We start from the raw sequence: 25,013 nt of genomic DNA, 5'->3' as shown, positions 1-25,013 counted from the left end.
CAGAATGCCTCTTGCTCCCCACAAGATCATCTTCTGCCCCAAAACTTACCTCCACCAATGATTGCTGCTTGCCCACTCAGACTGTTTCTTTCCCACATTTGCTTAGTGAGCCTATCAGCAACAATTAGGGGCGACTAACAGCCTGTGATTGGAGGACCCACCCTTACAGAATCTTCAATTTCACATACCCGCTGACCAACATTTTTAGCAGTGGCTCCAGGGGCCACAATCTTGGACGGAATGGGGACATTCTTTTTCAAAAGGCAGAGCCTTTGAGTGTTTTTAAATGTAGAGGTAAATAGATTCTAGATAAGCAAGGGAGTGAAAGATTAACCAGAGGTAGACAGGAATGTGGAGTTGAGGCTAATAATCAGGTCATGATCTTATTGAACGGCAAAGCAGCCTACTCCTGCTCCTAATTCACGTTTGAATGCAAAACCTAAAGTGAAAGTTCTCAGTGATCTTTCTTGCCAAGTCTGCAATAATATGCTCAAAATTTAGGTATCCAAAAACAGCCAAAAATCCTTCCACTTGCTCTGGATATCAATTCAGTCTGACTTAAAAGACAACAAAATAAATGGTTTCAATGTTTTATTATAGACTGGTATTAAGTTTTAGAAAAAGAATCCTAGGATTTTTCCTCCTGTATGTTTTCGCTTGGCCTCTTCATGGTCCATGATGCCAGCTGAGGTCGTTAGAACGAGGTACCTATCATTTAAAAAAATTACATCCATTAAGCTGAAATCTTAACCACTTGAATTAACATTTCAAAATCGAAAGCAATCTTTTGTCACCGTTGTCAGGAATGTTTGTGAATTTGTCCAATCACCCAGAATACATTATGTTAATATGCAACAGTATCAAGTTTAGCCATTACACAATCTAGAACATGTTTGATTGGGCTTCTGCAGAAATGTCTGCAAAACCAGGCTTTAACCATCCCACAAAGAGCAGTTAAATCATAATGGTTGGCACTATCCTAAATATTGCCAAAAACATTCCAAACTGCTTCCTGAGAAAAGGTCTGATTGAACCAATTTAACAAGTGGCTTTGCAGCTTCTACAACGGAATCTTGGTTTGTTTCCAAGAACTTCAATGCGAGTTAAAACTACACACCTCAGCCAATCTTACTCTGTAGATAGACTGAAGAAAACTGCAGATTTTAGATTGAGTGTCTAAAATCTCTCAGATTGAGAGTGAAATTAATTCCTACCCTCTTCCATAATCTTCAGAAATTCATCTCAAGTACAACCAAAGTTTAGTCCTAATGACTAAAAAAGAAAACTCAATGCTCAGATACTGCAGCAGATTCACTTCACTTATCAGAACCTCACTCATGACTAAAATGACGAGTTTTAACTTAGAATTACAGCTAGTTTTCCTGTCTTGTCATTTTTTCCCATTGAATTTGACAATCAATCCTCACGGATTGACAGTAGATTCTCTCTGCAGTGAAGTATACAGCATTGCTGCAGGTACAGCACAGCCAAACATTTTTAGTAACCCCATTAGAAAAGTGCAGAGTAGAAAAAGTGAACATGGAATCATGCCATGGAAAGGTGGTGGTGGCGTAGTGATAGCGTCACTGGGCTGGTAATCCACAGACCCAGGGCAATGCTCCACCACAGCAGATGGTGGAATTTTAATTCAATAAAAATCTCCAATTAAAAGCCTGATGACCTTGAAATCATTGACGATTGTCGTAAAATCCTAACTGGTTCACTAATGGACTTTAGGGAGGAAATCTGCCATCACCACCTGGTCTGGCCTACACGTAACTTCAGATCCTTAGGAATGCGGTGGATTCAAATGCCCTCTGAAATGGCCGAGCAAGGCACTGCTAAAAAGTAATGAAACTGGGCGGACCACCCAGCATTGACCTAAGCACCAAAAACAACAAACCCAGCCCTGTCAATCCTGTGAAGTCCTCCATCTGAACGCTTATACCAAAATTGGGAGAGTTGTCTCACAGACTAGTCAAGCAACAGCCTGACAGTCATATTCATGGAATCATATCTTACAGATCATGTCCCAGACACCAACATCAACATCCCTGGGTATGTCCTGTCCCACCGACAGGGCAGGCCCAGCAGAGGTGGCGGCACAGTGGTATACAGTCAGGAGGGAGTTGCCCTGGGAGTCCTCAGCATTGACTCCGGACTCCATGAAGTCTCATGACATCAGGTCAAACATGGGCAAGGAAACCTGCTGATTACCATGTACCGCCCTCCCTCAGCTGTTGAATCAGTGCTCCTCCATGTTGAACACAACTTGGAGGAAGCACTGAGGGTGGCAAGGGCACAGAATGTGCCCTGAGTGGGCGATTTCAATGTCAACACCAAGAGTGGTTAGGTAGCACAGCAGACCGAGCTGGTGAATCCTGAAGGTCATAGCTGCTGGACTGGGTCTGTGGCTGTTGCTGAGCGAACCAAGAGCAAAAAAAACTTACTTCACCTAATCCTCATCAACCTACCTGCTGCAAATCCATTTGTCCCCAGCATCAGTAGGAGTCACCAACTCAGTCCGTGTGGAGACGAAGTACCATCTTCACATTACGAACATCCTCCATCGTGTTGAGTGACCCAAAACCATGCTAAACTGGACAGATTTTGAACAGATCTAACAACTCAAGACTGAGCATCCATGAGGCGCTGTGGGCCATCAGCAGCAGAATTGTACTCAACTGCAAGCTGTAACCTCATGGCCTGGCATTTCCCCCACTCTAACGCTACCACCAAGCCAGAGGATCACCCCTGGTTCAATGAAGAGTGCAGGAGGGAATGCCAAGAGCAACACCAGGCATACCTAAAAATGAGGCGTCAACCTGGCAAAACTTGCATGCCAAACAGCATAAGCAGCAAGTGATGGGCAAAGTTAAGCGATCTCACAACCAACAGATCAGATCTAAGCTGTGCAGTCCTGCCACATCCAGTTGAGAATGATGGTGGACAATTAAACAACTCACTGGAGGAGGAGGCGCCACACATATCCCCATCCTCAATGATGGGGGAGCCCAGCACAGCAGTACATAAGATAAGGCTGAAGCACTTGTAACAATCCTCAGCCAATTTGATTCACTCCATGTGCTATCAAGAAATGACTGAAGGCACTGGACATTGCAAAGGCTGTGGGGCCTGACAATATTCCAGCAATAGTGAAGACTTGTGCTCCAGAACTTGCCACGCCCCTAGCCAAGCAGTTCCAGTACTGCTACAACACTGGCATCTACCTTGCTATATGGAAAATTGCCCAGGTATGTCCTGTACAAAGAGCAGAACAAATTCAACCAGGCCAATTACTGCCCCAGTCTACTCTCCATCATCAGTAATGGAAGGGGTCATCATCAGTGCTATCAAGCGGCACTTGCTTAGCAATAACCTGCTCACTGATGCCCAGTTTGGGTTCCACCAGGTCCACTCAGCTCCTGACCTCATCACAGCCTTGGTTCAAACAAACATTGACAAAAGAGCTGAACTCCAGAGGTGAGGTGAGAGTGACTGCCCTTGACATCAAGGCCGCATTTGACAGTGTGGCATCAAGGAGCCCTAGCAAAACTGGAGTCAATGGGAATTAGGATGAAAACTCTCCACCGGTTGGAGTCATACCCAGCAGAAAGGAAGACAGTTGTGGTTGTTGGAGGCCAGGCACCTCAGTTCCAGGACATCACTGCAGGAGTTCCTCAGGGTAGTGTCCTCAGCCTAACCATCTTCAGCTGCTTCATCAATGACCTTCCTTCCATCACAAGGTCAGAAGTGGGGATGTTCGCTGATGATTGCACAATGTTCAGCACCATTCACAAGTCCTCAAATACTGAAGCAGGCCATGTACAAATGCAGCAAGACCTGGACAATATCCAGGTTTGAACTGACAAGTGGCAAGTAACATTCCAGCCAGACAAGTGCCAGGCAATGACCACATCCAACTAGAGAATCTAACCATCACCCCATGACATTCAATGGCATTATCATCGCAAAATCCGCCGCTATCAACATCCTGGGGGTTACCATTGACCAGAAACTGAATTGGGCTAGCCATATAAATACTGTGGCTACAAAAGCAATTCAGAAGCTAGGAATCCTGCAATGAGTAACTCACCACCTGACTCACCAAAGCTTGTCCACCATTTGCAAGGCACAAGTCAGGAGTGTGGTGGAATACTCTCCAGTTGCATGGATGAATGCAGCTCCAACAACACTGAAGAAGCTTGACACCGTCTAGGACAAAGCAGCCTGCTTGATTGATACCACATCCACATTCATTCACTCCCTCCACTGCCAACCAACAGTGGCAACAGTGTGTACCATCTACAAAATGCACTGCAGGAACTCAAAGCTCCTCAGACAGCACCTTTCGATCCACAACTCCTACCATCTCGAAGGACAAGGGCAGCAGAGACATGGGAACACCACCATCATCTCTCCAAGCCACTTATCATCCTGACTTTGAAAAATATCGCTGTTCCTTCACTGTCACTGGGTCAAAATCCTGGAACTCACTTCTAACAGCACTGTGGGTGTATCTAGACCACATGGACTGCAGCGGTTCAAGAAGGCAGCTCATCACCACCTTCTCAAGGTCAATTAGGGATGGACAATAACTGATGGCCCAGCCAGTGACACCCAGATCATGTCAATGAATAAATAAAATTTTACCCAAAGATCACTGAAGCGAAATCAGAAAGCATCTAAGAGGTTGAATTTCTTCAGGGCATCAATATGTGCTAAGGTTATTGTGTTGGGGATTTGGGGCGGGGGCCAGAAGAAGTCTGTGAATACCCATAAAATACCCAGCATAGGTTTGTCAATATTTGGGCAGGTACAGCTTGCTGATCAAGGACACTACTCCATGCCTGTCAGTTGACACAATTGGAAAAAAAATGAATAAAATTAGACAAAGGCCGGGTTAGTGTATTACATAAATACTGAAGTGGTAGAATGTGCACAATCAGCATGAATGTCTAAAGCTGGGTCTACACAAGAACAGCACTGATCAGTTAATCTTTCTGTATACAGCACTCTAACTGAGCTAGACTTTGCTGCTCAAAAGCTTTGTTTGAACAAGTTGAAGCCAAAAAATCCGGAAGCTGAACAATGCACAACATGAAGAGCTACATCTCCACTTCACACCCACGGTCTGAACTTCCGCGTGAGACTTCACGCTCCATCCGCTATTTATCCAAATCCTGTCCAACTGATCAAACTTCATCACTACAGCCGAAACTCTGAAAATGAGTAGCCTGACAAAAAGGAATCTGGAACAAGGGAGCACAGTTCCAGTTAAGGAGCCAACAATTTCAGACAGAGATGAGGAGAAATGTCTTCACTTCCAAGGGCTGAGAGCCTTTTGAACTCTCTACTCAAGGTTGTGGATGCTCCATCGTTGAATATATTTAAGGCTGAGTTAGCCAGGTCTTTGATCTCGGGGAGTTAAGAGACATGGGGAGCAGGAAGGAAAGTGGAGTTGAAGCCAAAGATCAGCCTTGATCATATTGAATGGTAGAATAGGCTCTGGCACTTGGGTCGTCTCCTGCTCCTATTTCTTTATGTTTACTATATCCTGCCAAGAACACAGTGCATTTGTATAGTCAATGCATGATTATCTATTTACATGTAAGTAGGCTTCATAAAATATAACAGGTTCTATAAAACTGTAGCATACAATGCAGGGATAGAATCATCCACACACATCCCAATCAGCAGCAGTTATGATTCCCTTCATTTGGATTGGGGTGGAGTGTACAGGGGGTTGGGGTAAGGAACATTATATTGATCAGAAGTTTGTGCTAAGGTCAAACAGCAATTGGGTCACTATAGTAGAAAGATGGTGTGGGGTGGCAGCACATGAGGGAAGACACCTGACTTGTTATCCAGCACTGCAAAATGGGAAATCATCAATAGAACAAATCATGACTCTCATTCATGAGAGAATTAAATCCTTGGAAGTCAATGCAGAAATTGGCTCTGATTAAGGGAGGTCAGCCTGAGGAACCAAATGCAATAATCCTGGGTCCACTAAAGTCTGGAATTTCTCCCGTGGACTGGAGATGCCCATGTAGCGTCAGTGTTTTAAGAGAAATCAAAACCCAAGAATGAAATCAGTTAGGCTTCTGATGTATTCGGGTTGATGGAAGGTATTGTGCTTGGAAAAGCAAAAAAGGAGCCTGAAAGGAAATGAACAGATTCAGGGAACTGAAGTCTTTTCTCCCCTTGGTTTAGTATGCAAGTTAAGGTGACAGGACTGAGATTTTTCAAAAAGAAACAGAGGGAATAGATTCTCAGGAGAATAACTCAGTCCAGCAAAGTGACCAGAGTACAAAAAAACTCAGTTAGGTTAAATGGTAGGAAGTGGTTTCTTTAAAAAAAGGCCAAACACCTTTGGTATAATTACTAATGCAGAAAGCCTGGATTCACTGCAAGCATTTAAAAATAAAACAAGGGGTACCCAAGAGGCCAGTTATAGAAGGCAAGGGGAGAACTAATTACCCATCAGTTACTTCAGTCTTAGAGTTTGTACAATTGAGGGGAAAGTGGCGGCCAGAGGAATTTCAAATTCCTCAACCCCTTGCATCTTTTATTCGTCTCTCTTCAGAAGATAGATTATGTTTACAGGCTGGATGAAACAATTGACCTAACACTGTGGTGGTACCAGGGACTACTGGTACCCATTAAATCTGAGTCACTGGACCTTTCTGTAAGTTTGACAAGTAAGCACACAATTTTACAGCAAGTTTCAACTCAAACATACTTTGAATAGCTCCCAGACTCATCTATACACTTTGTTTTGAAAAAAGAATGTTAGCCAGGTGGTGCAACCCTATCCCCAGTCTGGTCTCCAAAGCAAGCTGCACCCCTCACTGGCTAGTGTGTACGGATTTGGCTGCCGAAGGTCAAAATGAAGGCAAAAACTCCAAAGCAAAAAGCTCCCCAGGGACAGGCTAATTAATCATTAAACAATGGGAAGCATGGTATGAAAACTAACATCAGAGCTTCACCCAATTCAGTCACTGGCTAGGAACATCTGTCTGGATTTTCTATATTCAAGAGCCCATGGTCACACTTACCCAAACTGACGAGAAGGCAGGAGACCGTTCTGCCACCTTTCTAGTTCCTTTACTTGAACATCGAATCTGGGGCTAATGACACCGCACTATTAGGGAACAAGAAACAAAGCTTTAAGCCAGGTTACATTACAAGATACATACAAAGTGCTTTACACCGAACTTACAAACACCAATTTAAATATCCAAGTATTTATCCTTCAACAATCATAACAGATTGGCTGGTCTTTGTCTCATTGCTGCTTTGAGGAGGATGTCGTGGACAAACTGACTGCCTTTTAGAGATAGCAAGAAAGTTTGACTTTCCACAAGTAGTAAAGATAAGGAAAATCATTTGAATGGCCCATGAAGGAGGAAAAATACTACGGTTTGTCTTAAATATTGAGTGAGCAGAGGAATATGAAAGCAATCACGCTTCCTCGGACAATCACAGAAGTGGTTACTCTTCATAATAAAAGTTACAGAAAGGGCATGATTCCACAACTGGTTAAATACATACATTGAGAGAGATCTATTCTTTACCTTGTTCAGTCTGCCTGTGAGATTGACAACTATTTTCCCACCCCTGTGGTCATCAATAATCTCAAACTCTCCAATGTAGCCTGTAAATAAAAAACACATGTTTTTAAGTCTAAGAAATCACCCAATGTCTTATAAATATCTTGCCAAAAATTTTCCAAATGATAGTCCTGGCTCAAGGGTTACAAAACATCTCCCATATTTACTGTAAAAAGCAGTACGTTATGCAAAATTTAGCTGAGCTGGATCAAAAGGATGACAATTCAAGAGCTATCAGCCTAAAACATTGCAGGATGTCCGTCCCCTTTCTAGGCTACCAGAAACAGAATGGTTTCAAGAGAATGAATGGTTTAGGTCTCTCAAGCCCCAGTGTGAGCAACTGCAGCTTCGTTGTACCAAATGCATGCCCCAGAGACTTACAGCATTTCAGTGGTAATAACACAATGTATTTTGAACAAAACAGGACAAAATATAATCATCTCACCATGCTTCATCATTACAGTCAGGAATCTCACGATCACTTTGGAGCATGGTCGGATGAGAACCTGCCGTTTTCCACGTTTCTCTGCGTTGTTGATGCTTGTAAGGGCATCGGCGAGAACATTCATGCGCACCATGATGCCTGAGAAGGAAGGGAACAGGTTACAGGTGTTGCTCCGGCATGTCACCTGCGGCTTTCTTCAACATAACCCCACCCCCCTACAAAACGCACACACCCCTTCGAGCCCCCCATGTGGCAGGAGAGGCTACAGGTCAGACACTGGACCCATCAGCCATCTCAGAACCTACCCCCTCCTCCTCCCACCCCCACCCTCTTACTCCTACCCCCCTCTCCCCTCCCTCCTACCCCCCTCTCTTCTGCCTCCTACCCCCCTCTCTTCTGCCTCCTACCCTCCTCTCTCCTCTCCCTCCTACCCCCCCCTCTCCTCTCCCTCCTACCCCCCCCTCTCCTCTCCCTCCTACCCCCCCTCTCCTCTCCCTCCTACCCCCCTCTCCTCTCCCTCCTACCCCCCCCTCTCCTCTCCCTCCTACCCCCCCCCTCTCCTCTCCCTCTTATCCCCCCCTCTCCTCTCCCTCCTATCCCCCCCTCTCCTCTCCCTCCTACCCCCCTCTCCTCTCCCTATCCCCCCCCCTCCTCTCCCTATCCCCCCCCCCTCCTATCCCCCCCTCTCCTCTCCCTCCTACCCCCCTCTCCTCTCCCTCCTATCCCCCCCTCTCCTCTCCCTCCTATCCCCCCTCTCCTCTCCCTCCTACCCCCCTCTCCTCTCCCTCCTATCCCCCTCTCCTCTCCCTCCTATCCCCCCCTCTCCTCTCCCTCCTATCCCCCCCTCTCCTCTCCCTCCTACCCCCCTCTCCTCTCCCTCCTATCCCCCCCTCTCCTCTCCCTCCTACCCCCCTCTCCTCTCCCTCCTATCCCCCCCTCTCCTCTCCCTCCTATCCCCCCCTCTCCTCTCCCTCCTATCCCCCCCCTCCTCTCCCTCCTATCCCCCTCTCCTCTCCCTCCTACCCCCCTCTCCTCTCCCTCCTACCCCCCTCTCCTCTCCCTCCTATCCCCCCCTCTCCTCTCCCTCCTATCCCCCCCTCTCCTCTCCCTCCTATCCCCCCTCTCCTCTCCCTCCTATCCCCCCCTCTCCTCTCCCTCCTACCCCCCTCTCCTCTCCCTCCTATCCCCCTCTCCTCTCCCTCCTATCCCCCCCTCTCCTCTCCCTCCTACCCCCCTCTCCTCTCCCTCCTACCCCCCTCTCCTCTCCCTCCTACCCCCCCACCCCCCCCCCACCTCTCCTCCCACCCCCTCCCCTCAGAGCGGAGTGGAAGCGACTCATCCTCAATCCCCCAGGGGCTGGCTGAGTTGGAGCGAGCTGCAGGGGCAGGAAAGCTACACGCGAGGACGTGAGGTTACAGCTGTGGCCGAGTTAATTCCACATTCTCCCGCTCAACGCCGGCCTCCAGCTCTCAAACCCCAGAGCGGGCGGGACGGCGGGACTGAGGCCAAAGGGAGACATGGCAGCTGCAGGAAAGGCATCGCTCTCCCACCCAACCCCCACCCCGCGACTCTAACTCAGCCGGGCCCCAAGAGGCCTGTGCAACCCGAGTGCTCAACCCCGGTCTGCAGCCGCCTCCGCCTCCCGCATGAAAGGAATTCCCTAAACCGGGAAAAGGAGATGAGGTGTGGGGGGGGGGGGGGGGGGGGGGCACAATCCAGCACTATATTCACAACGAAGGCACACGAATCGTTCTCCAATAGTCCCATCGGACGAATCCCCACATCACATACTTGGAGCGAAATGGGAACAAACAACACCACTCCTTAGGATGGCGCTGATATCCGACGGGTTACCGCCAGCCCGGCGCTGCCGACATCTTACCGCGTCGTCAATATGGCGAAAGAGGAGGAAGCGGCGGGCCCCGGCGCCTGATGGGACATTTCCAGGTCTCGCGAGGTCTCGCCAGGTCTCGCGGTCGCTCCGCCGGATTCCAATCCGATGAATCCACCATCGATCTCATTCATTTCCCGCTCCGCCCGCTCCGCCCGCTCGCTCGATAGCTCGGGTGCGATCAAACAGACCTGGTAACATAGCAACGGCGGCGGCGGCCTGGGCCTGGGCCTGGGCCTGGGCCTGGGCCTGTGCCTCGGGCCTCCCGGGCTCCTGTTTAACTCTAATGTTGGTGAGACAGCAGCAAGGGCGCAATTCAAATTCAAGGTGTGCGGGGATAAATGCAAAGTCACCCACAGTTCGAACCCTTCCCTCAAAAACAATCTCGACTTTTCACCATTTAAATAGTTTACATTTTTTTTTTGGACAGAATTCCCCAAACTCCTCACAGACCGATTCCAGATTGGGCTTTTCTTTTTTAAAACAAAACCCCAAAACTTATAAGCAGCAAGGCGGGAAATTATTGCAATTTTTAAAAGAAAAAATTCTAAATTACTTTTTTTTTAAAAAAAGATCTGGGCTTCTGACAATTCTAAATTACTTTTTTTTTAAAAGATCTGGGCTTCTGACAATTCTAAATTACTTTTTTTTAAAAGATCTGGGCTTCTGACAATTCTAAATACTTTTTTTTAAAAGATCTGGGCTTCTGACAATTCTAAATTACTTTTTTTAAAAGATCTGGGCCTTCTGACAATTCTAAATTACTTTTTTTTTAAAAAGATCTGGGCTTCTGACAAATTCTAAATTACTTTTTAAAAGATCTGGGCTTCTGACAAATCTAAATTATTTTTTTTAAAAGGATCTGGGATTCTGGACAATTCTAATTTTTATATTTTAAAAGACTTTTCTAAAATTACTTTTTTAAAAGATCTGGGTTCTTCTGACAATTCTAAATTACTTTTTTCAAAAGAGCTGGGCTTCTGACAATTCTAAATTACTTTTTTTTTTAAAAGATCTGGGCTTCTGACAATTCTAAATTACTTTTTTTTAAAAGATCTGGGCTTCTGACAATTCTAAAGTACTTTTTATTTAAATGATCTGGTCTTCTGAACAATTCTAAAGTTACTTTTTTTTAAAAGATCTGGGCTTCTGACAATTCTAAATTACTTTTTTTTTAAAAGATCTGGGCTTCTGACAATTCTAAATTACTTTTTTTTTTAAAAGATCTGGGCTTCTGACAATTCTAAATTACTTTTTTTTTAAAAGATCTGGGCTTCTGACAATTCTAAATTACTTTTTTTTTTAAAAGATCTGGGCTTCTGAAATTTAAATTCTTTTTTTTAAATCGGCTTCGACAATTCTAAATTACTTTTTTTTAAAAGTCTGGGCTTCTGACAATTCTAAATTACTTTTTTTTTAAAAGATCTGGGCTTCTGACAATTCTAAATTACTTTTTTTTTTAAAAGATCTGGGCTTCTGACAATTCTAAATTACTTTTTTTTTAAAAGATCTGGGCTTCTGACAATTCTAAATTACTTTTTTTTTAAAAGATCTGGGCTTCTGACAATTCTAAATTACTTTTTTTTAAAAGATCTGGGCTTCTGACAATTCTAAATTACTTTTTTTTTTAAAAGATCTGGGCTTCTGACAATTCTAAATTACTTTTTTTTTAAAAGATCTGGGCTTCTGACAATTCTAAATTACTTTTTTTTTTAAAAGATCTGGGCTTCTGACAATTCTAAATTACTTTTTTTTTAAAAGATCTGGGCTTCTGACAATTCTAAATTACTTTTTTTTTAAAAGATCTGGGCTTCTGACAATTCTAAATTACTTTTTTTTTAAAAGATCTGGGCTTCTGACAATTCTAAATTACTTTTTTTTTAAAAGATCTGGGCTTCTGACAATTCTAAATTACTTTTTTTTTTAAAAGATCTGGGCTTCTGACAATTCTAAATTACTTTTTTTTTTAAAAGATCTGGGCTTCTGACAATTCTAAATTACTTTTTTTTTTAAAAGATCTGGGCTTCTGACAATTCTAAATTACTTTTTTTTTTAAAAGATCTGGGCTTCCGGACAATTCTAAATTACTTTTTTTTTAAAAAGATCTGGGCTTCTGACAATTCTAAATTACTTTTTTTTTAAAAGATCCCTGGGCATCTGACAAATTCTAATACTTTTTTTTTAAAAGATCTTGCATCTGACAATTCTAAATTACTTTTTTTAAAAAGATCTGGGCTCGGAAATTCTAAATTACTTTTTTTTTTAAAAAGATCTGGGCTTCTGACAATTCTAAATTACTTTGTTTTTAAAAAGATACTGGCTTCTGACAATTCTAAATTTTCTTTTTTTTAAAAAGATCTGGCTTCTGAAAATTCTAAATTACTTTTTTTTTAAAATCTGGGCATCGACACTTCCTATTACTTTTTTTTTAAAAGATCGGGCTTCTGACAATTCTAAATTTACTTTTTTTCAAAGATCTGGGCCATCTGACAATTCTAAATTACTTTTTTTTTTTTAATAGAATCTGGCATCTGACAATTCAAAATACTTTTTTTTTAAAAGATCTGGCTTCTGACAATTCTAAATTTACATTTTTTTTAAAAGATCTGGGCTTCTACAATTCTAAATTACTTTTTTTTAAGATCTGGGCTTCTGACAATTCAAATTACTTTTTTTTTAAAAAGATCTGGGCGTCTGACAATTCTAAATTACGTTTTTGTTTAAAAGATCTGGGCTTCTGACAATTCTAAATTACTTTTTTTTTAAAAGATCTGGGCTTCTGACAATTCTAAATTACTTTTTTTTTAAAAGATCTGGGCTTCTGACAATTCTAAATTACTTTTTTTTAAAAGATCTGGGCTTCTGACAATTCTAAATTACTTTTTTTTTAAAAGATCTGGGCTTCTGACAATTCTAAATTACTTTTTTTTTCAAAGATCTGGGCTTCTGACAATTCTAAATTACTTTTTTTTTAAAGATCTGGGCTTCTGACAATTCTAAATTACTTTTTTTTTAAAAGATCTGGGCATCTGACAATTCTAAATTACTTTTTTTTTAAAAGATCTGGGCTTCTGACAATTCTAAATTACTTTTTTTTTAAAAGATCTGGGCTTCTGACAATTCTAAATTACTTTTTTTTTAAAAGATCTGGGCTTCTGACAACTCTAAATTACTTCTTTTTTAAAAGATCTGGGCTTCTGACAATTCTAAATTACTTTTTTTTTAAAAGATCTGGGCTTCTGACAATTCTAAATTACTTTTTTTTTAAAAAGATCTGGGCTTCTGACAATTCTAAATTACTTTTTTTTTAAAAGATCTGGGCTTCTGACAATTCTAAATTACTTTTTTTAAAAAAAGATCTGGGCTTCTGACAATTCTAAATTACTTTTTTTTTAAAAGATCTGGGCTTCTGACAATTCTAAATTACTTTTTTTTTAAAAGATCTGGGCTTCTGACAATTCTAAATTACTTTTTTTTTAAAAGATCTGGGCTTCTGACAATTCTAAATTACTTTTTTTTTAAAAGATCTGGGCTTCTGACAATTCTAAATTACTTTTTTTTTAAAAGATCTGGGCTTCTGACAATTCTAAATTACTTTTTTTTTAAAAGATCTGGGCTTCTGACAATTCTAAATTACTTTTTTTTTAAAAGATCTGGGCTTCTGACAATTCTAAATTACTTTTTTTTTAAAAGATCTGGGCTTCTGACAATTCTAAATTACTTTTTTTTTAAAAGATCTGGGCTTCTGACAATTCTAAATTACTTTTTTTTTAAAAGATCTGGGCTTCTGACAATTCTAAATTACTTTTTTTTTAAAAGATCTGGGCTTCTGACAATTCTAAATTACTTTTTTTTTAAAAGATCTGGGCTTCTGACAATTCTAAATTACTTTTTTTTTAAAAGATCTGGGCTTCTGACAATTCTAAATTACTTTTTTTTTAAAAGATCTGGGCTTCTGACAATTCTAAATTACTTTTTTTTTAAAAGATCTGGGCATCTGACAATTCTAAATTACTTTATTTTTAAAAGATCTGGGCTTCTGACAATTCTAAATTACTTTTTTTTAAAAAGATCTGGGCTTCTGACAATTCTAAATTACTTTTTTTTTAAAAGATCTGGGCTTCTGACAATTCTAAATTACTTTTTTTTAAAAAGATCTGGGCTTCTGACAATTCTAAATTACTTTTTTTTAAAAGATCTGGGCTTCTGACAATTCTAAATTACTTTTTTTTTAAAAGATCTGGGCTTCTGACAATTCTAAATTACTTTTTTTTTAAAAGATCTGGGCTTCTGACAATTCTAAATTACTTTTTTTTTAAAAGATCTGGGCTTCTGACAATTCTAAATTACTTTTTTTTTAAAAGATCTGGGCTTCTGACAATTCTAAATTACTTTTTTTTTAAAAGATCTGGGCTTCTGACAATTCTAAATTACTTTTTTTTAAAAGATCTGGGCTTCTGACAATTCTAAATTACTTTTTTTTTAAAAGATCTGGGCTTCTGACAATTCTAAATTACTTTTTTTTTAAAAAGATCTGGGCTTCTGACAATTCTAAATTACTTTTTTTTTAAAAGATCTGGGCTTCTGACAATTCTAAATTACTTTTTTTTTAAAAGATCTGGGCTTCTGACAATTCTAAATTACTTTTTTTTTAAAAGATCTGGGCTTCTGACAATTCTAAATTACTTTTTTTTTAAAAGATCTGGGCTTCTGACAATTCTAAATTACTTTTTTTTTAAAAGATCTGGGCTTCTGACAATTCTAAATTACTTTTTTTTTAAAAGATCTGGGCTTCTGACAATTCTAAATTACTTTTTTTTTAAAAGATCTGGGCTTCTGACAATTCTAAATTACTTTTTTTTTTAAATATCTGGGCTTCTGACAATTCTAAATTACTTTTTTTTTAAAAGATCTGGGCTTCTGACAATTCTAAATTACTTTTTTTTTTAAAAAGATCTGGGCTTCTGACAATTCTAAATTACTTTTTTTTTTAAAAGATCTGGGCTTCTGACAATTCTAAATTACTTTTTTTTTAAAAGATCTGGGCTTCTGACAATTCTAAATTACTTTTTTTTTAAAAGATCTGGGCTTCTGACAATTCTAAATTACTTTTTTTTTAAAAGATCTGGGCTTCTGACAATTCTAAATTACTTTTTTTTTAAAAGATCTGGGCTTCTGACAATTCTAAATTACTTTTTTTTTAAAAGATCTGGGCTTCTGACAATTCTAAATTACTTTTTTTTAAAAGATCTGGGCTTCTGACAATTCTAAATTACTTTTTTTTTAAAAGATCTGGGCTTCTGACAATTCTAAATTACTTTTTTTTTAAAAGATCTGGGCTTCTGACAATTCTAAATTACTTTTTTTTTAAAAGATCTGGGCTTCTGACAATTCTAAATTACTTTTTTTTTAAAAGATCTGGGCTTCTGACAATTCTAAATTACTTTTTTTTTAAAAGATCTGGGCTTCTGACAATTCTAAATTACTTTTTTTTTAAAAGATCTGGGCTTCTGACAATTCTAAATTACTTTTTTTTTAAAAGATCTGGGCTTCTGACAATTCTAAATTACTTTTTTTTAAAAGATCTGGGCTTCTGACAATTCTAAATTACTTTTTTTTTAAAAGATCTGGGCTTCTGACAATTCTAAATTACTTTTTTTTTAAAAGATCTGGGCTTCTGACAATTCTAAATTACTTTTTTTTTAAAAGATCTGGGCTTCTGACAATTCTAAATTACTTTTTTTTTAAAAGATCTGGGCTTCTGACAATTCTAAATTACTTTTTTTTTAAAAGATCTGGGCTTCTGACAATTCTAAATTACTTTTTTTTTAAAAGATCTGGGCTTCTGACAATTCTAAATTACTTTTTTTTTAAAAGATCTGGGCTTCTGACAATTCTAAATTACTTTTTTTTTAAAAGATCTGGGCTTCTGACAATTCTAAATTACTTTTTTTTAAAAGATCTGGGCTTCTGACAATTCTAAATTACTTTTTTTTTAAAAGATCTGGGCTTCTGACAATTCTAAATTACTTTTTTTTTAAAAGATCTGGGCTTCTGACAATTCTAAATTACTTTTTTTTTAAAAGATCTGGGCTTCTGACAATTCTAAATTACTTTTTTTTTAAAAGATCTGGGCTTCTGACAATTCTAAATTACTTTTTTTTTAAAAGATCTGGGCTTCTGACAATTCTAAATTACTTTTTTTTTAAAAGATCTGGGCTTCTGACAATTCTAAATTACTTTTTTTTTAAAAGATCTGGGCTTCTGACAATTCTAAATTACTTTTTTTTTAAAAGATCTGGGCTTCTGACAATTCTAAATTACTTTTTTTTTAAAAGATCTGGGCTTCTGACAATTCTAAATTACTTTTTTTTTAAAAGATCTGGGCTTCTGACAATTCTAAATTACTTTTTTTTTAAAAGATCTGGGCTTCTGACAATTCTAAATTACTTTTTTTTTAAAAGATCTGGGCTTCTGACAATTCTAAATTACTTTTTTTTTAAAAGATCTGGGCTTCTGACAATTCTAAATTACTTTTTTTTTAAAAGATCTGGGCTTCTGACAATTCTAAATTACTTTTTTTTTAAAAGATCTGGGCTTCTGACAATTCTAAATTACTTTTTTTTTAAAAGATCTGGGCTTCTGACAATTCTAAATTACTTTTTTTTTAAAAGATCTGGGCTTCTGACAATTCTAAATTACTTTTTTTTTAAAAGATCTGGGCTTCTGACAATTCTAAATTACTTTTTTTTTAAAAGATCTGGGCTTCTGACAATTCTAAATTACTTTTTTTTTAAAAGATCTGGGCTTCTGACAATTCTAAATTACTTTTTTTTTAAAAGATCTGGGCTTCTGACAATTCTAAATTACTTTTTTTTTAAAAGATCTGGGCTTCTGACAATTCTAAATTACTTTTTTTTTAAAAGATCTGGGCTTCTGACAATTCTAAATTACTTTTTTTTTAAAAGATCTGGGCTTCTGACAATTCTAAATTACTTTTTTTTTAAAAGATCTGGGCTTCTGACAATTCTAAATTACTTTTTTTTTAAAAGATCTGGGCTTCTGACAATTCTAAATTACTTTTTTTTTAAAAGATCTGGGCTTCTGACAATTCTAAATTACTTTTTTTTTAAAAGATCTGGGCTTCTGACAATTCTAAATTACTTTTTTTTTAAAAGATCTGGGCTTCTGACAATTCTAAATTACTTTTTTTTTAAAAGATCTGGGCTTCTGACAATTCTAAATTACTTTTTTTTTAAAAGATCTGGGCTTCTGACAATTCTAAATTACTTTTTTTTTAAAAGATCTGGGCTTCTGACAATTCTAAATTACTTTTTTTTTAAAAGATCTGGGCTTCTGACAATTCTAAATTACTTTTTTTTTAAAAGATCTGGGCTTCTGACAATTCTAAATTACTTTTTTTTTAAAAGATCTGGGCTTCTGACAATTCTAAATTACTTTTTTTTTAAAAGATCTGGGCTTCTGACAATTCTAAATTACTTTTTTTTTAAAAGATCTGGGCTTCTGACAATTCTAAATTACTTTTTTTTTAAAAGATCTGGGCTTCTGACAATTCTAAATTACTTTTTTTTTAAAAGATCTGGGCTTCTGACAATTCTAAATTACTTTTTTTTTAAAAGATCTGGGCTTCTGACAATTCTAAATTACTTTTTTTTTAAAAGATCTGGGCTTCTGACAATTCTAAATTACTTTTTTTTTAAAAGATCTGGGCTTCTGACAATTCTAAATTACTTTTTTTTTAAAAGATCTGGGCTTCTGACAATTCTAAATTACTTTTTTTTTAAAAGATCTGGGCTTCTGACAATTCTAAATTACTTTTTTTTTAAAAGATCTGGGCTTCTGACAATTCTAAATTACTTTTTTTTTAAAAGATCTGGGCTTCTGACAATTCTAAATTACTTTTTTTTTAAAAGATCTGGGCTTCTGACAATTCTAAATTACTTTTTTTTTAAAAGATCTGGGCTTCTGACAATTCTAAATTACTTTTTTTTTAAAAGATCTGGGCTTCTGACAATTCTAAATTACTTTTTTTTTAAAAGATCTGGGCTTCTGACAATTCTAAATTACTTTTTTTTTAAAAGATCTGGGCTTCTGACAATTCTAAATTACTTTTTTTTTTAAAAGATCTGGGCTTCTGACAATTCTAAATTACTTTTTTTTTAAAAGATCTGGGCTTCTGACAATTCTAAATTACTTTTTTTTTAAAAGATCTGGGCTTCTGACAATTCTAAATTACTTTTTTTTTAAAAGATCTGGGCTTCTGACAATTCTAAATTACTTTTTTTTTAAAAGATCTGGGCTTCTGACAATTCTAAATTACTTTTTTTTTAAAAGATCTGGGCTTCTGACAATTCTAAATTACTTTTTTTTTAAAAGATCTGGGCTTCTGACAATTCTAAATTACTTTTTTTTAAAAGATCTGGGCTTCTGACAATTCTAAATTACTTTTTTTTTAAAAGATCTGGGCTTCTGACAATTCTAAATTACTTTTTTTTTAAAAGATCTGGGCTTCTGACAATTCTAAATTACTTTTTTTTTAAAAGATCTGGGCTTCTGACAATTCTAAATTACTTTTTTTTTAAAAGATCTGGGCTTCTGACAATTCTAAATTACTTTTTTTTTAAAAGATCTGGGCTTCTGACAATTCTAAATTACTTTTTTTTTAAAAGATCTGGGCTTCTGACAATTCTAAATTACTTTTTTTTAAAAGATCTGGGCTTCTGACAATTCTAAATTACTTTTTTTTTAAAAGATCTGGGCTTCTGACAATTCTAAATTACTTTTTTTTTAAAAGATCTGGGCTTCTGACAATTCTAAATTACTTTTTTTTTAAAAGATCTGGGCTTCTGACAATTCTAAATTACTTTTTTTTTAAAAGATCTGGGCTTCTGACAATTCTAAATTACTTTTTTTTTAAAAGATCTGGGCTTCTGACAATTCTAAATTACTTTTTTTTTAAAAGATCTGGGCTTCTGACAATTCTAAATTACTTTTTTTTTAAAAGATCTGGGCTTCTGACAATTCTAAATTACTTTTTTTTTAAAAGATCTGGGCTTCTGACAATTCTAAATTACTTTTTTTTTAAAAGATCTGGGCTTCTGACAATTCTAAATTACTTTTTTTTTAAAAGATCTGGGCTTCTGACAATTCTAAATTACTTTTTTTTTAAAAGATCTGGGCTTCTGACAATTCTAAATTACTTTTTTTTTAAAAGATCTGGGCTTCTGACAATTCTAAATTACTTTTTTTTTAAAAGATCTGGGCTTCTGACAATTCTAAATTACTTTTTTTTTAAAAGATCTGGGCTTCTGACAATTCTAAATTACTTTTTTTTTAAAAGATCTGGGCTTCTGACAATTCTAAATTACTTTTTTTTTAAAAGATCTGGGCTTCTGACAATTCTAAATTACTTTTTTTTTAAAAGATCTGGGCTTCTGACAATTCTAAATTACTTTTTTTTTAAAAGATCTGGGCTTCTGACAATTCTAAATTACTTTTTTTTTAAAAGATCTGGGCTTCTGACAATTCTAAATTACTTTTTTTTTAAAAGATCTGGGCTTCTGACAATTCTAAATTACTTTTTTTTTAAAAGATCTGGGCTTCTGACAATTCTAAATTACTTTTTTTTTAAAAGATCTGGGCTTCTGACAATTCTAAATTACTTTTTTTTTAAAAGATCTGGGCTTCTGACAATTCTAAATTACTTTTTTTTTAAAAGATCTGGGCTTCTGACAATTCTAAATTACTTTTTTTTTAAAAGATCTGGGCTTCTGACAATTCTAAATTACTTTTTTTTAAAAGATCTGGGCTTCTGACAATTCTAAATTACTTTTTTTTTAAAAGATCTGGGCTTCTGACAATTCTAAATTACTTTTTTTTTAAAAGATCTGGGCTTCTGACAATTCTAAATTACTTTTTTTTTAAAAGATCTGGGCTTCTGACAATTCTAAATTACTTTTTTTTTAAAAGATCTGGGCTTCTGACAATTCTAAATTACTTTTTTTTTAAAAGATCTGGGCTTCTGACAATTCTAAATTACTTTTTTTTTAAAAGATCTGGGCTTCTGACAATTCTAAATTACTTTTTTTTTAAAAGATCTGGGCTTCTGACAATTCTAAATTACTTTTTTTTTAAAAGATCTGGGCTTCTGACAATTCTAAATTACTTTTTTTTTAAAAGATCTGGGCTTCTGACAATTCTAAATTACTTTTTTTTAAAAGATCTGGGCTTCTGACAATTCTAAATTACTTTTTTTTTAAAAGATCTGGGCTTCTGACAATTCTAAATTACTTTTTTTTTAAAAGATCTGGGCTTCTGACAATTCTAAATTACTTTTTTTTTAAAAGATCTGGGCTTCTGACAATTCTAAATTACTTTTTTTTTAAAAAGATCTGGGCTTCTGACAATTCTAAATTACTTTTTTTTTAAAAAGATCTGGGCTTCTGACAATTCTAAATTACTTTTTTTTTAAAAAGATCTGGGCTTCTGACAATTCTAAATTACTTTTTTTTTAAAAGATCTGGGCTTCTGACAATTCTAAATTACTTTTTTTTTAAAAGATCTGGGCTTCTGACAATTCTAAATTACTTTTTTTTTAAAAGATCTGGGCTTCTGACAATTCTAAATTACTTTTTTTTAAAAGATCTGGGCTTCTGACAATTCTAAATTACTTTTTTTTTAAAAGATCTGGGCTTCTGACAATTCTAAATTACTTTTTTTTTAAAAAAGATCTGGGCTTCTGACAATTCTAAATTACTTTTTTTTTAAAAAAGATCTGGGCTTCTGACAATTCTAAATTACTTTTTTTTAAAAAGATCTGGGCTTCTGACAATTCTAAATTACTTTTTTTAAAAAAGATCTGGGCTTCTGACAATTCTAAATTACTTTTTTTTTAAAAGATCTGGGCTTCTGACAATTCTAAATTACTTTTTTTTTAAAAGATCTGGGCTTCTGACAATTCTAAATTACTTTTTTTTTAAAAGATCTGGGCTTCTGACAATTCTAAATTACTTTTTTTTTAAAAGATCTGGGCTTCTGACAATTCTAAATTACTTTTTTTTTAAAGATCTGGGCTTCTGACAATTCTAAATTACTTTTTTTTTAAAAGATCTGGGCTTCTGACAATTCTAAATTACTTTTTTTTTAAAAGATCTGGGCTTCTGACAATTCTAAATTACTTTTTTTTTAAAAGATCTGGGCTTCTGACAATTCTAAATTACTTTTTTTTTAAAAGATCTGGGCTTCTGACAATTCTAAATTACTTTTTTTTTAAAAGATCTGGGCTTCTGACAATTCTAAATTACTTTTTTTTTAAAAAGATCTGGGCTTCTGACAATTCTAAATTACTTTTTTTTTAAAAAGATCTGGGCTTCTGACAATTCTAAATTACTTTTTTTTTAAAAGATCTGGGCTTCTGACCATTCTAAATTACTTTTTTTTTAAAAGATCTGGGCTTCTGACAATTCTAAATTACTTCTTTTTTAAAAGATCTGGGCTTCTGACAATTCTAAATTACTTTTTTTTTAAAAGATCTGGGCTTCTGACAATTCTAAATTACTTTTTTTTTAAAAGATCTGGGCTTCTGACAATTCTAAATTACTTTTTTTTAAAAAAGATCTGGGCTTCTGACAATTCTAAATTACTTTTTTTTAAAAGATCTGGGCTTCTGACAATTCTAAATTACTTTTTTTAAAAAAGATCTGGGCTTCTGACAATTCTAAATTACTTTTTTTAAAAAAGATCTGGGCTTCTGACAATTCTAAATTACTTTTTTTAAAAAAGATCTGGGCTTCTGACAATTCTAAATTACTTTTTTTTTAAAAGATCTGGGCTTCTGACAATTCTAAATTACTTTTTTTTTAAAAGATCTGGGCTTCTGACAATTCTAAATTACTTTTTTTTTAAAAGATCTGGGCTTCTGACAATTCTAAATTACTTTTTTTTTAAAAGATCTGGGCTTCTGACAATTCTAAATTACTTCTTTTTTAAAAGATCTGGGCTTCTGACAATTCTAAATTACTTTTTTTTAAAAGATCTGGGCTTCTGACAATTCTAAATTACTTTTTTTTAAAAGATCTGGGCTTCTGACAATTCTAAATTACTTTTTTTTAAAAGATCTGGGCTTCTGACAATTCTAAATTACTTTTTTTTTAAAAGATCTGGGCTTCTGACAATTCTAAATTACTTTTTTTTTAAAAGATCTGGGCTTCTGACAATTCTAAATTACTTTTTTTTTAAAAGATCTGGGCTTCTGACAATTCTAAATTACTTTTTTTTAAAAAGATCTGGGCTTCTGACAATTCTAAATTACTTTTTTAAAAGATCTGGGCTTCTGACAATTCTAAATTACTTTTTTTTTAAAAGATCTGGGCTTCTGACAATTCTAAATTACTTTTTTTTAAAAGATCTGGGCTTCTGACAATTCTAAATTACTTTTTTTTTTAAAAGATCTGGGCTTCTGACAATTCTAAATTACTTTTTTTTTAAAAGATCTGGGCTTCTGACAATTCTAAATTACTTTTTTTTAAAAGATCTGGGCTTCTGACAATTCTAAATTACTTTTTTTTAAAAAGATCTGAGCTTCTGACAATTCTAAATTACTTTTTTTTTAAAAGATCTGGGCTTCTGACAATTCTAAATTACTTTTTTTTAAAAGATCTGAGCTTCTGACAATTCTAAATTACTTTTTTTTTAAAAGATCTGGGCTTCTGACAATTCTAAATTACCTTTTTTTAAAAGATCTGGGCTTCTGACAATTCTAAATTACTTTTTAAAAGATCTGGGCTTCTGACAGTTCTAAATTACTTTTTATTTAAAAGATCTGGGCTTCTGACAATTCTAAATTACTTTTTAAAAGATCTGGGCTTCTGACAATTCTAAATTACTTTTTATTTAAAAGATCTGGGCTTCTGACAATTCTAAATTACTTTTTTTTAAAAAGATCTGGGCTTCTGACAATTCTAAATTACTTTTTTTTTAAAAGATCTGGGCTTCTGACAATTCTAAATTACTTTTTTTAAAAAGATCTGGGCTTCTGACAATTCTAAATTACATCTTTTTAAAAGATCTGGGCTTCTGACAATTCTAAATTACTTTTTATTTAAAAGATCTGGGCTTCTGACAATTCTAAATTACTTTTTTTTTTAAAGATCTGGGCTTCTGACAATTCTAAATTACTTTTTTTTTAAAAGATCTGGGCTTCTGACAATTCTAAATTACTTTTTTTTTAAAAGATCTGGGCTTCTGACAATTCTAAATTACTTTTTTTTTAAAAGATCTGGGCTTCTGACAATTCTAAATTTTTTTTTTAAAAGATCTGGGCTTCTGACAATTCTAAATTACTTTTTTTTTAAAGATCTGAGCTTCTGACAATTCTAAATTACTTTTCTTTTAAAAAAATAATTACTGGTGGTTGACATGGAAAAGGTTTGCAGATTGGGAGGGTAAAATGGCAAATGAATTGCAACCTGGGGAAGAGTGAGGTGCTTCACTTTGACAGGAGGAATAAGGAGATAGACCATTTTGTGCCTTGTTGGAAGGTAAGAAACTAAATGGGGTTAAGAAACAAAGGGACCTGAGAATAAAGGTCACTACAAGGAACACGTTTGTGATGAGTTTAAAGAGTAAAAAAGAAGCGTTGAAGTTTGTTTCTGGAGGAACAAAACATTATCGCTTTACTTTTTAAAAATGTTCAATTCATGCCACGTATGGAATAAGGCATGCTGTCCTGGTTTCCATGCTAAAGAGTTTAGAAAAGATCTGCAAGGATGTTACCTAAAACTAGAGGATGCAATAGGATTGTGCTAATTGGGGCTCTTTTCTATTGAAAAGAGAAGTCTATGGGGGGACCTGATAGACCTGTCCATCTGCAGACCACTCATTTAACTCCCCTCCTGAAAGCACATTGATTGACAGGAATATTATCCTGTTTTATTAAATTATTTTCTCTCTGATTTTCAACCTCTTCTGCCATTTTTTGCAACAATGGAGAGATCTATATTTAATGCAAGTCATTGGTGTAGGTCTGCTCTGTTACTGCAAACTGTTATTGTGAGTAATGTTACCACATTCCAGATCATGTATTATCACTGTACTCTACTGGTTGTAGAGTTGGAGTGTGCTGGGTGTTGAAGGTTAGGGACAAGCACCTGTTAAGTTTCTGTAATGTGAGTGGAAAGCTGGTGAGTTTAATGTCAGAGCAGACCAGCTGCTGAAGAGTTTAAAATTGGGAGGCTCACTGAGAAAAGTGATCAGTGTGTCATCTGTATGTGTGGACAAATCAAAAAACTTGTCTGAGTAAACAAAGAACATTGTTTTTTTTATTGTCCTACATTTACCGAGATAAACTAGTATGCTGTGAGTGGAGCTTATGATACTATAAAAGCACTTGTAAGTGATCCTAAGAATATAAAAAGTCACTCTGTGATCGGACACTCCCAATTGGAAGTGACGGTCACAAGGAGTCCTTCCCAGGAAATCATTTTATTAACGTTAGGAGAATTCAAAGCTACCTACCTGCAGTGTATAGAGATATGCTCCTACTTGAAGCACCAGGTCATGAAATCACATTGTAACCTCAGCGTTGGTTTGATGACACTTGTGATATTGAATCTTTCAGTTTGCTGCCAGGTTATCACTTCCATGTTTTCATCATTTGCTGAATTCTGCTTTTAATCTAAACCAATTCTGATTTTAATCTGAAAATGTTTTGTTTTATTGCAATACTAGAAAGCTCCGTAAGCTAGCACACTGCTCTTTTTGTCTCTTGGTTCAAATCCAGCCCAAACTAATGGAATCGAATAGCCGAATCATTCTAGCTCCTGGACTCGCTACAGGAATTCCTCAGAGCATATATGAAGCTCAGTTTTCTTGAACTGCTTTAAAAATATCATAAGGTCAGAAGTGGGTGTTGTTCACTGATGATTGCGCAGTGTTCTGCTCCATTTTCAGTTCCTCAGATAATGAAATAGCCCATGCTGGCATGTGACAGGGACTGGACAACATCCAGTCTTGCTGTGATAAATCTTAAGTAATATTTAGG

General features: G+C 36.0%; 1 protein-coding gene across 2 annotated transcripts; it reads right to left on the bottom strand.

Moving 5' to 3' along the window:
• Window positions 1-578: 578 nt before the first annotated feature.
• LOC121287794 (40S ribosomal protein S15a) lies at window positions 579-10,053 on the bottom strand. 2 transcript variants are annotated; one of them, XM_041205715.1, is made up of 5 exons: window positions 9,944-10,053; window positions 8,062-8,199; window positions 7,581-7,660; window positions 7,062-7,147; window positions 579-708 (listed from the first exon to the last, which is right to left on the bottom strand). In XM_041205715.1, the coding sequence occupies exons 2-5, from the start codon at window positions 8,192-8,194 to the stop codon at window positions 615-617; spliced, it is 393 nt and encodes a 130-aa protein (XP_041061649.1). In that variant the 5' UTR covers window positions 8,195-8,199; window positions 9,944-10,053; the 3' UTR covers window positions 579-614. The 2 variants fall into 2 exon arrangements, with proteins under 2 accessions (XP_041061649.1, XP_041061650.1); XM_041205716.1 differs by having other exon boundaries at window positions 9,853-9,978.
• Between the last annotated feature and the right edge of the window lie 14,960 nt (window positions 10,054-25,013).

This window comes from Carcharodon carcharias, chromosome 15 (genome assembly GCF_017639515.1).
Source record: "Carcharodon carcharias isolate sCarCar2 chromosome 15, sCarCar2.pri, whole genome shotgun sequence".
In the NCBI taxonomy this organism is placed as follows: Eukaryota; Metazoa; Chordata; class Chondrichthyes; order Lamniformes; family Lamnidae; genus Carcharodon; species Carcharodon carcharias.
This window is presented reverse-complemented; position numbering and strand designations above follow the sequence as displayed.